The following is a 16,415-nucleotide window of genomic DNA, read 5'->3' as shown; positions in this document are numbered from 1 at the left end:
TGTGTTCTTTGTTATTTAATATAAATGGGAAGGTGGGTTTATACTAATAAGTTTTTATTTGTTTACATAACTTAATCATTTCAAATAAACGCGAAATTAGTGAAAGACCTTCGATGGATCAAAAAACTATTGGGTCGTTTTTTTGTCGCCAGTAATACACTAATTGATTGCTAATTGCTTCGATTATCTCAGAGCATTTTGGGTATGCCTCGCTAAATTCACATGTTTTTTTTGGCATCAGAGAAAGGTATCAGGTTTTACAAAGGCGCTTCGCTAAGTTCACGTCTACTTACTTAGAAAAGAGTGACATAGTTTTTCCTCTCGCAACTTATTAGCACCTAATATGGGGCAAAATATCAGCAAATTCGCATTTCGATCAATGTAATATCAGTCAATTTTTGCGAGGGCGCTTCGCTTACTTCACGTGAACTTAGCTAAGCACCCCAAATAAAACTAATAAAAGAGCGACAAATGTTATTTACTCGCAAGTAATTAGCGTATAATTTTTGAAAAATATCGTCTTACGAAACGTTGTATCCGCCAAAGGTGTTTCGCTTAATTTACGTTAATTTTTTTCAAGCATGTTGTACGAGTGCTTGAGTACTATTAGGCTTACTTACTTAATTTTACAATTACTCTTACATGTGTTTAATAAATTTAAAAATATATATGTGTTTATTATAATTGTGTTAGTTTCCATTTGTGCTCATACATACCTCACGTTTCCCCTTGGACACACAACTTAGTATGTCTGATCCAGAAGGTTCCAATATAAGCACATCTCGCTGAAATAAAAAATTAAAGAAGTTATTATGAGATTATAAAATATTTAAAGATTAAAAAAATCATTAATAATCTTTATTTGAAACTTTAAGAAAATGTGTCTTAGTTTCATGGAATATAACTGTGAAACAATTTCGTGTGGAATGTATCTGCCAGAAAAGCAACAAGAAAGCCTAAACTATTAAGGCCCGGTTTTTCAGTAGTTAGTTAAACTAAGCTTAAACTAAGTTACTTAAACTTTAGTCAATTTTAAACTCCAGTTAAACTACTGAGCAGTTTTTCAGTCACAGTTTAAGGCCGCCTTTGGGTAGGCTTTTTTGCACGGCAACATTAGTTTTTTAATATCTAGATAATTTGTAGATACAACACCAGCTGGATCTTGTTTACCCTACAAATATTTAAAAGATATTTCCCCAGCGAAATATATATCTAGTTCCGGAGATGATATCCAACATGGCTCTAGTTATCCAACTTCATTTTTCTATCACTATCCAACCTTTGAGAAATTTTTTAAAATTTATAGTTGTCTAGTTGATCTCCAAGGTCATTCGCATTTTCAAATTATTATCCAAACTTTGAGAGATTTTGAGAAATGTACAGTTCGCAAGTGAATATTCAACACGTTGTGAGCGCGACTTTCATCAGAACCAAGATTAAATAGTTTGTAAAGTTTAAAATTTTATTTCACCTTAGCGTCAGATTTACGATGTTTAAACAAGGAGCGTTCACAATGATATGACAACTGTCAAACGGACGGAGAGCCGTGGGAAAGGCATTTCCGTGGAAAAAACCTTTTGGCTCAGCCTTTTTCTGTTCAGGTGCTGAGGAGGCGACACGTGTTTTTTTTCAATCGAAATATATCGCCAGTTATGGCAAACCATTTGCTATTTTAGTAAAAGTTTAATACATAGCGCTTACCAAAATATAACGCGAGTGACAGGCGGAAAAGCCGACAAACATTTTGGTTTACTTCTGAACAGCCGACTTTAAAACTAAACTTTTCTAGAAACGAGTTGCGCTTATTCCTGGCGAGTGTGTCTTTAGTGACTCCGCGAAGATATGGGAAGTCAACTCCATGGAAAATCTTTAAAATGCGTTGTTTGCGGCTACTGTAGCTTAAAGCTAACGAATATCTATTTAAGTATTCTTCATCAATTATCAGAGCGGATCCGATCAAGAAAAAGAAAAGAAGAAAAAAACAAAAGATCGGTATCCAAGTTGTGAGGTTACATAGGCGCATTGCTGACTTTTAATTACATTGGGTGACTATTCGTGATGGCTGAAAGCTTAGTAAAGAAAAAATAAGGTACGTAGTTTGTTTTCAATTAGCATAATATCGAAATTGTAATACATTATTATTAGTCGGAATTTATACTGTGAATATATTTAATTAGGAAAACAAAAGTTTCCTTATTTTTGTATCGAGACTTCAAATAATTATCACTTGTTTTCGTGAATTTTAGTGGTGTTAGGTAATTAAATTGTACTAGTTAAAACCATTGTATACAGTGTATATACCACTAGAACAAACAAAACAAAAAAGGGGAAAGTCTATATAAAAATTCAAAACTAAATTGTTTTAAGAAAAGAAAAGCGTAAAGAGTAAAGAAGCTACCCTCTTAGAATACCCCTTCATATAGTGTAATACATAAGTCGGAGTCTCTGAACTACGGTAGTTGCGGGTACTACTCTAGCGGGAATGGGTGTAAATGGTACACCGAAGTGGAAGAGTAGTATGCAATTGAAAGAATAGTATACATATTCTCGTTCATAATAATCTGGCTAAATTATATGTAAAAGTTTTGTGAGTGAAAACTCTAATCAATTAACTTAAATTTTACACAGCTCATTACCGCGCAAACAAACCTACGCTCGTCGAACGACAACAACAACAGGCGCCTGCTGATAGTGATCGGGAGACGGAGTTGTAAATATGAATTTTTGTGAATTATCTACTCTTATTTGCATATTGGTTGACTTATCGCTCATCACTTATTTAGTTTATGATAAAGAGTAGCTTGACTCCCTTTTAAATAATGTTCCAGTAATTTCTGAGCACAGAAGCTATTGGTTTGTTTCTTTTCTCATCACTCCCTTAGTGATATTTTAATACGGTGATTATATTTTTTTTTGTCCAGGTACTCCTCTGACAATTCTTGTTTTCTTCCATGCTACTGAATATCATGAAACCATTCTGAATTAGATTTGTCCTCATTCTATTTAACATTATAAAAATTAAGTAGGTGGACAGAAACGTGTTAGTAACAGCATTGGTATATATAAGCGTAAATATGAATGTAAAATTTCCAATGGAAGTTCGTAACATAATATTAATAATATTATTAGCGTGACCAACTGAATTTAAATTATCTTATCATCAAATGGTTCAGCAATAAGAATAATATTCATAAGGAGCATCTTTATTATACATATGTCAGAATGACCTATATTTTTTTGTATATTAATAAATGAATGAAACTGGTTGCTATTGTAAAATGAAGGTGTGAAAGTTTCTTTTCAGTCGTGAGATGACCTAAGCCTTAGGCTTTCTGAATTGGTTGGGATGGCGATGCGTAAGTATCTCTTGATGGTTGGCAAGGTAGAGAAGAACAGGGGAGAAGGCAGCGTTGATCAGGGGAATTATCCACGTCCGATCTGGTCCGTCCATTTTAGTTGAATAAGTGGTTGTAGGAGCAGTGGTTCGTAGTTCGTTTTTTTTCTAAAGTGCATGATATTTCTTTTTGTAAGTGGTCTGGTAACTTCAATAAGTGCGGCAAGACTCCTACCAAAGCCAACAGCTATTTATTGTGAGAAATAAACACCTGATTGATACTCGCAGTAGTAATGAAGCGTAATTAATCAAAAATAAATTATATGTATTTTATTTTATTTTCGTGAAAATACTGTAGTATTCGAATCTCACACTTCAGTCCAGTTAAAGAACAACAATTTGGGAACTATCATATTTTCCACTTAAGTAATAGCATTTTTCACATTATAAAAAATTCCCTCTTTCGCTGAGTACGCTGATTCTCATGTTGAGTAACTGTTTCGAAAAAACTCTTGAGATTTTAGAAGTATGCTATTAATCAACACGAGCTCTAATGGTACTCAAGCCCAAATGCTTTTTGGGTATATTCGACGTCATTTCGAACGAACGCAAATCACCGATAGGTTAACTAGGGTTTAACACTGCCAGATCGGCCGCTTAATCTCAGCTTAAACTTCAGTTAAAGTAGGCTGAAAAACTGCAGAATAAGTTTGAGCGTAAAGATTTATGGACCTCTACGCGTTGGCGATGGCAAGTACCGAAGAAGATTTAACGATGAGCTGTATGAGCTATACGCAGACATCAACCTAGTCCAGCGAATTAAAACGCAGCCGCTGCGCTGGCTAGGCGATGTTATGCGAATGAATAATGACGCTCCGGCCAAGAACCCGGCGGAACCATCCTATGGAAGCAGAGGTAGACGGCGGTCCCCACTACGTTGGAAGGACCAGGTGGAAAACGATTTATACTCCCTTGGTGTGACCAATTGGCGCCGGTTGGCAGAGAGAAGGAGCGACTGGCGCGCCTTGTTGGGCGGCCATAACCGTTTAAATTGTTAAGCGCCAATTAAGTAAGTAAGTAAGGTTAAGCGTAGTTTAGCTGACAGACTGAGTTGAGCCTGTTCTGAAAACAGGGCTTAACTTCTAAAGCTCGATGCGCTCCGTATTCAGTACCTATGACATGTAATATAAAATTAAATGAGAAATGTGGACTTTGTAAACTTGATACTGTTTAAGGCCAACGGCTGTATGTATTTTATAGAAAAGATAACCTGACAGCAGTATTTGTTTTGCCATAATTCTATTGACATTCTAATTAACAGATTAGGCGCTTTCAACAAACACAACAAACATGTTTGCAATGTATCAATAAAAGTTGTGTTCGCTGAAAGCACCTTTGGGATGTCAGTGTATCACAGGCGATCAAAAATAAAAAGTGTCGATGTATTGTTTGAACTTACTAACATTGTTGACAAATAATATTATTCAAGCCTACTTAACAAAATAAAATCCACATACAACTGTCATTTGGGTATAGTCTTTTTATATGATAATCGGTGATACACCAGCCAATCTTGCTTTCCAGTGATTTGTGCACATTTTGAATAATTTTCAAATTTTTTATTGTTTATTTTTAAGTGCAATTTTTTTACATTTCAACATAGTGGCGAGGCCTTGAGTCATGCACTGATTTTGTCCGCCGAAGTACCGCGCTCAGTGCCTGGCAGCATCTGCCGAAAGCCTCCAGCGAGAAAGACAACAACTACACTTATCAAACTAAGACGACCACATATATTCAGCAACCTACGATCAAGTGCTTCAACTGCACGCTTGACTAAATTGAATGAGATTTTCTGAGGGAGAAATGGATATGCAAACGGATATGCTGTCGTTGCACGAAAAAGCACTTAGTTGACGAGAACCGAACATTTTAGGCTATCTCGCCCACCGCCGCCCACTTAAGTCAATGGTCGATATTTTATGATTACACGATCCCTATCCCTCTGGCTCTGTCCATTGAGCGATGTATGGACAAAAAGGCTACCACAGTACATTAGTATGCAGTTCGAAATTGACCTCATCGGACTTATCAGGAAGCAAGAGGAAAAGACAACCAAACTCACAGGCCTAAAGAATGGAGGGGCATCAAAAAACCTATTCGGCGGACTAGAGTTAGAAGATGCGAGTACTCAAGCTTTGGCAGTTGTATAAATTTTTTCTTACTTCTATTCTAATTTAAAATTTTTTTTCATTTAAAAAAAAATATACCATAACAATAATAAAATAAGAAATGTTAGGTCTTGAGTTCAGTAGGCCGTTATTGCGCATATACTTGTAGCACGATTTTTTACAGTGTGTACACAAGCACCGGAATGTATCTAAACACTTCAATTTTTATTTAGAACTACTCATACAGCACTTTGTCTGAAATCTGCCTCAGTTATGCAGCTACAAAATGTGAATTTAAGAATGTACTTACTGTAACATAACCTTAAGTGAAATGAAGGATAACTTCACAACTCACGCTTACGAACACTTCGATTCAATACTTAAACCGCACTCTTTATATATTCACTTGCACTTAGCCTGGCTTAATGAAAAAAGAGGAAAAGATGCAAGAAATAAAAAAGAAATGCAAGAAAAAATATTTGAAATGAAAAAGTTGAATACCAACGGATAAGAAGAAGTTCGAAGACACACGCTCACGCTCAAGCACTCATTCTATCTGTAAAAAAAGTGTGTCGATAAAAAGTTAAGAAGAAGATAATATTGGCAGCAGTGAAAATAAAAGAAAGATAAAAATCATCTGCAAAAGCACGTTGAGAATTTGCACGAGGACGAAGAAAAATCGAAAAAAAAAAATTTACTGAAATATGGCAAATGAAAAAGCAATAAGAACTGAACTTGAACTAAAAACGGAAAGGATATTGATAGTTGAAGACGAAGTCATTAGACCGGCGTGAGTGCACACACGCTTTTGCAAATACTACCATACGCAGCTACATTTGTAGTTTAATCTATTGCAGGTATGCCCAGCAAACATTCGTAAAAAAGTTCATGACTTTGTCATTGCTTCCTTCTGCTTTATATGGACGATTAGGTAGGGTTAAGTGAAGAGGGCCTGGGAGTTTAAAACAAAGCCCCTGGAAGACACGTTCATCCAACCGGATTTCAACCTAGTGGTTCTTAACGAACGGTTTGCTTTCTCTAATGAAACTAAGTACGAATGAAGGAAAAAAAAACGATACTGGTGGGGAAAATGATGAATCGAATCTTCCTCCTCCTCATACCGACATTTGCTGCAGAGTATGCACCGTCGTCGGGATATTAGTGCAATAGCGCAATGACCTATGCAGACTTGGAAGCTTGAGAAGGAAGCTTATTGCTTTACTATCCAAATATGGTCATCAGGACCTTGAGATCTCGCAATCATTCCAGTTACCAGCGGAGCTATCCAACTCGCATATATTATTTTCGGAATCTTTCCTGGCCTTTGCAAATTCAATTTCTACAATATCGCTGTGCCCTGGAACTCAGCAAAGGGGGGCACTTAGGTTTCTAATGGACGCCAGCAGGGCTCGACACCTCGGCACCATATCCGACTTTTCACGATGGACCGCACTATATTGAATCAGTTTGGGTGCTCTCCCTATGGCACAGACCTCCGCCTCGAATGCATTGCGTGAGTCGGGGAGTCGGTACGGTTAATTTATTTGCAAATTCTTTAAGTAAATACCAACGCCACTTCCCGGTTCCATTTTTGAGCCGTCTGTGCAGATTCTCCGATCGAAATGATTTTTACAGGAAATCTTCTATGATATTTTAGAATATATATCACCAAGTTTCATGTTTTTATATTGGAAATTAAGGGAGAAATGGCCAAAAATCTTTCTATCTGAACGATCGGTTGTATGGGATATAACTATATATAGCTCCGATCAAAGTGATTTTTTCAGGATATCTTCTATGATATATTAGAATATATGTCACCGAATTTCACGTTTATACTTTCTAAATTGCGGCAGGAATGACCAAAATCGTCTTATCTGAACGATCGGTTGTATGGGATATATATTATATATAGCTCCGATCGAAATGATTTTTACAGGAAATCTTCTATGATATATTAGAATAAATATCACCAAGTTTATCGTTTTTATATTGGAAATTAAGGGAGAAATGGCCAAAAATCTTTCTATCTGAACGATCGGTTGTATGGGATATATTATATATAGCTCCAATCGAAATGATTTTTACAGGAAATCTTCTATGATATATTAGAATATATATCACCAACTTTAACGTTTTTATATTGGAAATTAAGGGAGAAATGGCCAAAAATCTTTCTATCTGAACGATCGGTTGTATGGGATATAACTATATATAGCTCCGATCAAAGTGATTTTTTCAGGATATCTTCTATGATATATTAGAATATATATCACCGAATTTCACGTTTATGCTTTCTAAATTGCGGCAGGAATTACAAAAATCGTCTTATCTGAACGATCGGTTGTACAGTGGTCCGATATATATAATACAAAAATACATCCTTGTGCCAAATTTCATTGATATATCTCAAAATTTGACGGACTAGTTTGCGTTCAAACATACAGACGGACGGACGGACATGACTATATCAACTCAGTTCGTCGCCCCGATCAATTCGGTATACTTAATGGTGAATCTATCTTCTATATTTCTCAACGTTAAAAAGATCGGACCAAAGTTAATATACAATACATAACAATACCATTTCATTTTAATGAAAGGTATAAAAAAAAGCAAAGCAAGCGACTACCACACCACGACGGCCGCCATGTTTAACAACAACAGCTAAATAGATGGGATTTATAGGCGTAATAGAGCAAATATGGTTTGGTGGGTTAAGAAAACAAAGAATTTGTAAAGGGAAATTAAGATAAAAGTTTTCATACAGAAAAAATAATTTGAAAAAGTAAAGATATATTATCCCAGTAGGCGCGAAAAGGCTAATTTTGTCTAATTTTCTCGATATTTTTTCTTAAAATTTCTTCTTAGTATGGTTTTTCAGAGCAAACCTGGGTATAGCATATTTAGCTGTACCTGAACTTAGATTTCTTGATTGTGCTTTCTTAGATGCATATCATAAAAACGGACTTCCCTGAGAATGCTTGCTGGGTATATGTCATTATTTTCCTTTTTCCTTTTCACCTTTAATATCCGAATAGCTGCTTATTATATACTCAGCGTGCTTTGTACAGAGAGTATTTTAACTTTGATTGCATAAAGGTTGGTTATACAGGTATAAAGGAATCGAGATAGACATAGATCATATATTAATATCATCAGTATCGAAAAAAAATTTGATTGAGCCATGTCCGTCCGTCCGTCCGTCTGTCCATTAACACGATAACTTGAGTAAATGTTGAGGTATCTTGATGAAATTTGGTATGTAGGTTCCTGGGCACTCATCTCAGATCGCCATTTAAAGTGAACGATATCGGACTATAACCACGCCCACTTTTTCGATATCGAAAATTTCGAAAAATCGAAAAAGTGCGATAATTCATTACCAAAGATGGATAAAGCGACGAAACTCTAGTAGGTGAGTTGAACTTATGGCGCAGAACAGAAAATTAGTAAAGTTTTGGACAATGGGCGTGGCACCGCCCACTTTTAAAAGAAAGTAATTTATAAGTTTTGCAAGCTGTAATTTGGCAGTCGTTGAAGATATTATGATGAAATTTGGCACGAACATTACCCCTATTACTATATGTATGCATAATAAAAATTAGCAAAATCGGAGAACGACCACGCCCACTTTAAAAAAAAAATTTTTAAGTCAAATTAAAAAAAAAAGTTAATATCTTTACAGTATATAAGTAAATTATGTCAACATTTAACTCCAGTAATGATATGATGCAACAAAATACCAAAATAAAAGAAAATTTCAAAATGGGCGTGGCTCCGCCCTTTTTCATTTAATTTGTCTAGAATACTTTTAATGCCATAAGTCGAACAAAAATTTACCAATCCTTCCTATGACGGTAACTATTTTCTGTGAAAATGGGCGAAATCGGTTAAAGGCACGCCCACTTTTTTTACACAGTCGTCCGTCTGTCCTTCCCCTCGGCCGTTAACACAATAGCTTGAGCAAAAACCGTTATATCTTTACTAAGCTTAGTCTACGTACTTATCTGAACTCACTTTATCTTGGTACAAAAAATGGACGAAATCCGACTATAACCGCGCCCACTTTTTCGAAATCGAAAATTACTAAAAATGAAAAAAAAATGCCATAATTCTAAACCAAATACGACAAAAGGGATGAAACATGGTAATTTGATTGGTTTATTGACGCAAAAAATAACTTTAGAAAAAACTTTTTAAAATGGGTGTGACACCTACCATATTAAGTAGAAGAAAATGAAAAAGTTCTGTAAGGCGAAATCAAAAGCACTTGGAATCTTGGCAGGAATATTGTTCGTGGTATTACATATATAAATAAATTAGCGGTACCCGACAGATGATATTCTGGGTCACCCTGGTTCACATTTTGGTCGATATCTCGAAAGCACCTTCACATATACAACTGCCACCACCCCTTTTAAAACCCTCATTAATACCTTTAATTTGATACCCATATCGTACAAACACATTATAGAGTCACCCCTGGTCCACATTTATGGCGATATCTCGAAAAGGTATCCACATATAGAACTAAGGCCCACTCCCTTTTGTAATACTCATTAACACCTTTCATTTGATACCCATATCGTACAAATACATTCTAGAGTCACCCCTGGTCCATCTTTATGGCGATACCTCGAAAAGGCGTGCACCTATGGAACTAAGCCCCTCTCTTTTAAAATACTCATTAACACCTTTCATTTGATACCTATATCATACAAACACATTCTAGAGTCACCCCTGGTCTACCTTCATGGCAATATCTCGAAAAGGTGTCCACCTATAGAACTAAGGCCCACTCCCTTTTGTAATACTCATTAACACCTTTCATTTGATACCCATATCGTACAAACACATTCTAGAGCCACCCCTGGCCCACCTTTATGGCGATATCTCGAAAAGGCTTCCACCTATGGAACTAGGGATCACTCGCTTTTATACTACTCATTACCACCTTTCATTTGATACCCATATTGTACAAACACATTCTAGAGTTACCCCTGCTCCACCTTTAGAACTATGGCCCACTCCCTTTTAAAATACTCTTTAATACCTTCCATTTGATACCCATGTCATACAAACACATTCCAGGGTTAGCCTAGGTTAATTTTCCTACATGGAGATTTCCCCTTATTTTGTCTCCAAAGCTCTCAGCTGAGTATGTAATGTTCGGCTACACCCGAACTTAGATACCGTTACTTGTTTTTCACATCTATTTGCTTAGTCAAATGCGGTAATGGTCTGTAATGGTGGGAAAAATATTGCCAACCGATGGACATCAACAGCAGAATCAATAGATGAAGATTTAACTGTACAACAAAAAAAAGATGGGAATAAATAAATAACGATAAGGCAACAGCACAAATGGGAAAATGAGAGGAAGATTGAATTGGTCGGCAAGCAATCGAAAATGCATAAGCAGCAAAGTGCCAAGGAAAAAAGCGGCCCATAAGAAAGTGTAGACTCAGCCACGAATATGACTACGTCCAATGCAAGTGAAGTTAAAGGAAAAAGTGTTATAACGCAAAAAAATTTAATATAAAAAATCAAACAAAAACTTTGTTAAGAAAGAATCACAAAAGTGTTAAGGCACTGCTGGTCCATTCAACACGACAGCTGTTTTTTATTTACATGCCGAAGGAACTATGAGCGCGCATGTAAGAGGTTATGGTGTGTATGTATGTATATTAGATAGTTGCTTAAAATTTAAAATATTATTTGTATTAAAACGGAAAAAATTTATTTCATTCATACATCTAACAAAAAAAAAAACATACTTGGCTCATTTTACCTCCGTGGCGATTTAGGCCGAGTTTATCTTCCAATTTGCGTCCGTCGTGCTTCTATTTCACTTTTTTAATAGATTGGAGGGGCAGTACATACATGTTTTATGCTTTTTTCCTAATTGAAGAAACTTTTTTATAATTTTTTTAAACGACACACGCTACCTACACAACACGGGGGCCGCGTGTTAATTTTTAAGAACTCCCTCCAGAAAGCTCCAATTTGAAAACTTGCTCTTGCTCCTGAAACTTACCTATGTGCAAAGGTTTTTTCAATAAAATGTGGACATTTCTTCAGAAGGGGCATGAAGTTTAGCGAAATTATAGTGACGATTTATTAAACTTTTATCTATGCAGCTATAAATCACAAACAAATCACTAGGTTAAAATATTATTTATTTGAAGGTATATTTTTTTAAATATTTGCTTTCGTTCTGCACGGAAAATAGTTTGTTTGTTCGATGGGAAACAAACGATCGCTAAACCAATGTATAACAGCTGACAAGTCCAGATGGAAATCACCGCTAAAAGTTGGCTGCAAAACATGTTCAGCAAAATATAGTAAAGATTTTTAAATTTTTTATTTTTTCAGCTATAAACCAAAAACTAAGCACTAGGTTGAAATATTATTTAGTTGCAGGTATACTCTTTAGGTATATTCATTCTTTCTGCATGGAAAAAACTTGATTCTTTTCTAACTGAAAGTAGATTGTTCAAAAATAATAAAATTAAATACAAAACAGGTTGGTTTGTTCGCTGTGAAACAAACGGCCCTTTGAACTATGAATTGCATACCATACCATTAAGGAGAACTAACACTCTCACAGAAGTACAGATGGAATTCCTCTCTAGGAATGGAATACGAAACCTTATCAGCAAGGTGTAGTGAAGTTTTATAACATTTTTGTTAAAACAGCTATAAAACAAAAATGAATTTCTCTACTGGAATATTCTTTAAATGCAGCTATACTATTTTAAATATATTATTTCATTCTGCACGAAAAATGATTCACTCCTTTATCTATAAATAAAAACAAGTTTGTTCGATGTGAAACAAACGTTCCTTGAATATATGTATTGCAGTTGTCGTAGAACATTCAGGAGAAATATAGAACATTCAGGAGAGGGCGATATAGAAATCACTCCTAGAAGGTGGCTGCTAAATCTTTCAGGAAATATAATTTCCAAGAATGTAGTCAACTATTAGGCATTAGATTTAACAAAAAAAAAAAAAATAAATGTAAGGCGCGATAACCTCTGAAGAGATCTAAGGCCGAGCTTCTCTTCCAATTTGCGTCGTGCTCCTCTTGATTTTTCCCTACAAATTGGCCGGACGGGACCTACATGTTTTATGCCGACTCCGAACGGCATCTGCAAGGCAGATGAGTTTTCACTGAGAGCTTTTCATGGCAGAAATACAATCGGAGCGCTTGCCAGACACTGCCGAGGGGCGACCCCGCTTAGAAAAATTTCTTCTAATTGAAAAATCTTATTTCTAAAGTTTTGATGTTGCTTTGCCCGGGAGTTGAACCCAGGGCATACGGTGTGATAGGCGGAGCACGCTACCATCACACCACGGTGGCCGCCATTAGATTTAACTATCGATCTATATATTGGGCGCAAATTCAACATGCTATTAAAAAAAACATACAAAAAATTATCTTTACTATGAGATTTGATGGCAAGTATCGCAATATAAACAAAAAGGAAAAGGAAGCGCCTAAGCTGGAGACCGTTTACGATTATACAGACGAGGACATCTATTACAAATGCTCTCGGAACAAATAAGTGGGACCCTGACGCAGGACATTTTTCATCCTGAATCTACAAAAAAAATATCTATCAAAATGCCTAGTGTTGAATTACAACTGTAAAGCTGTGAACCTATTTTCTTTCAGAAAAAGGTTGTCGTTGTTTTAAATGGGTCTAATGTCTATATTGTAAGTGTATGCATTTCCTCTTGAGGAAGTAATTTTGGTCAGTTGCTTAACTGTAGCACTTTTTTCTTTTTATATACTTAAACGATTTGGATATTAAAGTATCGATGGGCGTTGGAAATAGTGCATCATAGAGCATAAAAAGGAGAGAGAGACAGTGAACAAAAAAAATAAATATTAATGCTTGTGGGCGGAGACCGTTGTAAGATCACAGGTCGTATGCCTTCCGAGCAATTTGCGCATTTTGCATTGAATTGCATTCGCAATTTCTACTTAAGTGCATTTTGTCGAATAAATTATGGTAAAGTTTTGTTCCTCTTCTTTCTTTATCTATCAGCAATCCTGTAAATGTAAATTTGATTGCAAACGAAAGGATTAAATTACTACGAGCCAAAAATTTGGCTGCAGCATTTTCCAATTAAATAATGAATGTTAAACAACTTGTGAGTTCAAAATTATTAAAATTTATTCAAAATATGCTTAAATCTAAAATTTTCATTTTTTTTTAACGAAGGTGTTGTTTAATTTTCGATGTGACTAAAAATGTGTATTTATACTCAGTTGAGCAGAGCTCACAGAGTATATTAACTTTGATTGGATAACGGTTGGTTGTACAGGTATAAACGAATCGAGATAGATATAGACTTCCATATATCAAAATCATCAGTATCAAAAAAAAAAAATTGATTTAGCCATGTCCGTCCGTCCGTCTGCCCGTTAACACGATAACTTGAGTAAATTTTGTGGTATCTTGATGAAATTTGGTATGTAGGTTTCTGGGCACTCATCTCAGATCGCTGTTTAAAATGAACGATATCGGACTATAACCACGCCCACTTTTTGGTTATCGAAAATTTCGAAAAACCGAAAAAATGCGATAATTCATTGCCAAAGACGGATTAAGCGATGAAACTTGGTAGGTGGGTTGAACTTATAACGCAGAATTGAAAATTGGAAAGATTTTGGACAATGGGCGTGGCACCGCAAACTTTTAAAAGAAGGTAATTTAAAAGTTTTGCAAGCTGTAATTTCGCAGTCGTTGAAGATATCATGATGACATTTGGCAGGAACGTTACTACAATTACTATATATGTGATAAATAAAAATTAGAAAAATCGGACTAAGAACGCGCCCACTTTTTAATAAAAAATTTTTTTAAAGTCAAATTTTAACAAAAAATTTAATATCTTTGCTGTATATAAGTAAATTAAGTCAGCATTCAACTGCAGTAATGATATGATGCAGCAAAATACAAAAATAAAAGAAAAATTCAAAATGGGTGTGGCTCCGCCCATTTTCATTTAGTTTGTCTAGAATACTTTTAATGCCATAAGTCGAACAAAAATTTACCAATCCTTCTTAAATTTGGTAGGGGAATAGATTTTATGACGGTATCTGTTTTCTGTGAAAATGGGCGAAATCGGTTGAAGCCACGCCCAGTTTTTATACACAGTCCACCGTCTGTCCTTGCGCTCGGCCGTTAATACGATAACTTGAGCAAAAACCGATATATCTTTACTAAACTTAGTCCTCGCACTTATCTGAACACACTTTATCTTGGTATAAAAAATGGCCGAAATCCGACTATAACCACGCCCACTTTTCGATATCGAAAACTACGAAAAATGAAAAAATTGTCATAATTCTATACCAAATACGAAAAAAGGGACGAAACATGCTAATTTGATTGTTTTATTGACGCACGATAAAACTTTAGAAAAAACTTTATAAAATGGGTGTGACGCCTACCATATTAAGTAGAAGAAAATGAAAAAGTTCTACAGGGCGAAATCAACAGCCCTCAGAATCTTGGCAGGAATGATTTTATGGATAACCCTGGTCCACATTTTGGTCGATATCGCGAAAACGCCTTCACATATACATCTAAGGGCCACTCGCTTTTGAAACCCTCATTAATACCTTTAATTTGATACCATATAGTACAAACACATTCTAGAGTCACCCCTGGCCCACCTTTATGGCGATATCTCGTAAAGGCGTCCACCTATAGAACTAAGGATTACTCCCTTTTAAAATACTCATTAACACCTTTCATTTGATACCCATATCGTACAAACACATTCTAGAGTCACCCCTGGCCCACCTTAATGGAGATATCGCGAAAGGCGTCCACCTATAGACCTAAGGCCCAATCCCTCTTAAAATTCTCAGTAACACCTTTCGTTTGATACCCTTATCGTAGAAACATTCTAGAGTCACCCTTGGTCCACCTTTATGGCGATATCTCGAAAAGGCGTCCACCTATGGAACTAAGGATCACTCCCTTTTAAAATACTCATTACCACCTTTCATTTGATACCCTTATCGTACAAACACATTCCAGAGTCACCCCTGGCCTACCTTAATGGCGATATCTCGAAAAGGCGTCCACCTATAGACCTAAGGCCCACTCCCTCTTAAAATGCTCAGTAACACCTTTCATTTGATACCCATATCGTACAAACACATTCTAGAGTCACCCCTGGTCCACCTTTATGGCGATATCCCTAAATGGCGTCCACCTATAGACCTAAGGCCCACTCGCTTTTAAAATGCTCATTAACACCTTTCATTTGATTCCCATATCGTACAAACACATTCTAGAATCACCCCTGGTCCACCTTTATGGCGATATCTCGAAACAGCGTCCACCTATGGAACTAAGGATCACTCCTCTTTAAAATACTCATTAGAACCTTTCATTTGATGCCCATATCGTACAAACACATTCTAGAGTCACGCCTGGCCCACCATTACGGCGATATCTCGAAAAGGCGTCTACCTATAGAACTAAGGATCACTCCCTTTTAAAATACTCATTACCACCTTTCATTTGATACCCGTATCGTACAAACACATTCTAGAGTCACCCCTGGCCTACCTTAATGGCGATATCTCGAAAAGGCGTCCACCTATATACCTAAGGCCCACTCCCTCTTAAAATGCCCAGTAACACCTTTCATTTGATACCCATATCGTACAAACACATTCTAGAGTCACCCCTGGCCCACCTTAATGGAGATATCTTGAAAGGCGTCCACCTATAGACCTAAGGCCCACTCCCTCTTAAAATTCTCAGTAACACCTTTCGTTTGATACCCATATCGTAGAAACATTCTAGAGTCACCCTTGGTCCACCTTTATGGCGATATCTCGTAAAGGCGTCCACCTATAGAACTAAGGATTACTC

The 16,415-nt window shown here is 36.2% G+C and overlaps 1 protein-coding gene across 4 annotated transcripts in view; it reads right to left on the bottom strand.

Moving 5' to 3' along the window:
• The window catches only part of Sema2b (Semaphorin 2b), a 484,623-nt gene that overhangs the window by 76,963 nt on the left and 391,245 nt on the right, over positions 1-16,415 (bottom strand). For all 4 annotated transcript variants that reach the window (XR_010951199.1, XM_067774324.1, XM_067774326.1 and 1 more), the window contains exon 5: positions 717-785. Coding sequence is in view for 3 of the 4 variants with exons in the window: in XM_067774324.1 (XP_067630425.1) it covers positions 717-785 (69 nt within the window). In the remaining variant the exon portion in view is untranslated. The remainder of the gene's footprint in view (positions 1-716; positions 786-16,415) is intronic.

This window comes from Eurosta solidaginis, chromosome 3, assembly GCF_040869045.1.
Source record: "Eurosta solidaginis isolate ZX-2024a chromosome 3, ASM4086904v1, whole genome shotgun sequence".
Classification (NCBI taxonomy): domain Eukaryota; kingdom Metazoa; phylum Arthropoda; class Insecta; order Diptera; family Tephritidae; genus Eurosta; species Eurosta solidaginis.
This window is presented reverse-complemented; position numbering and strand designations above follow the sequence as displayed.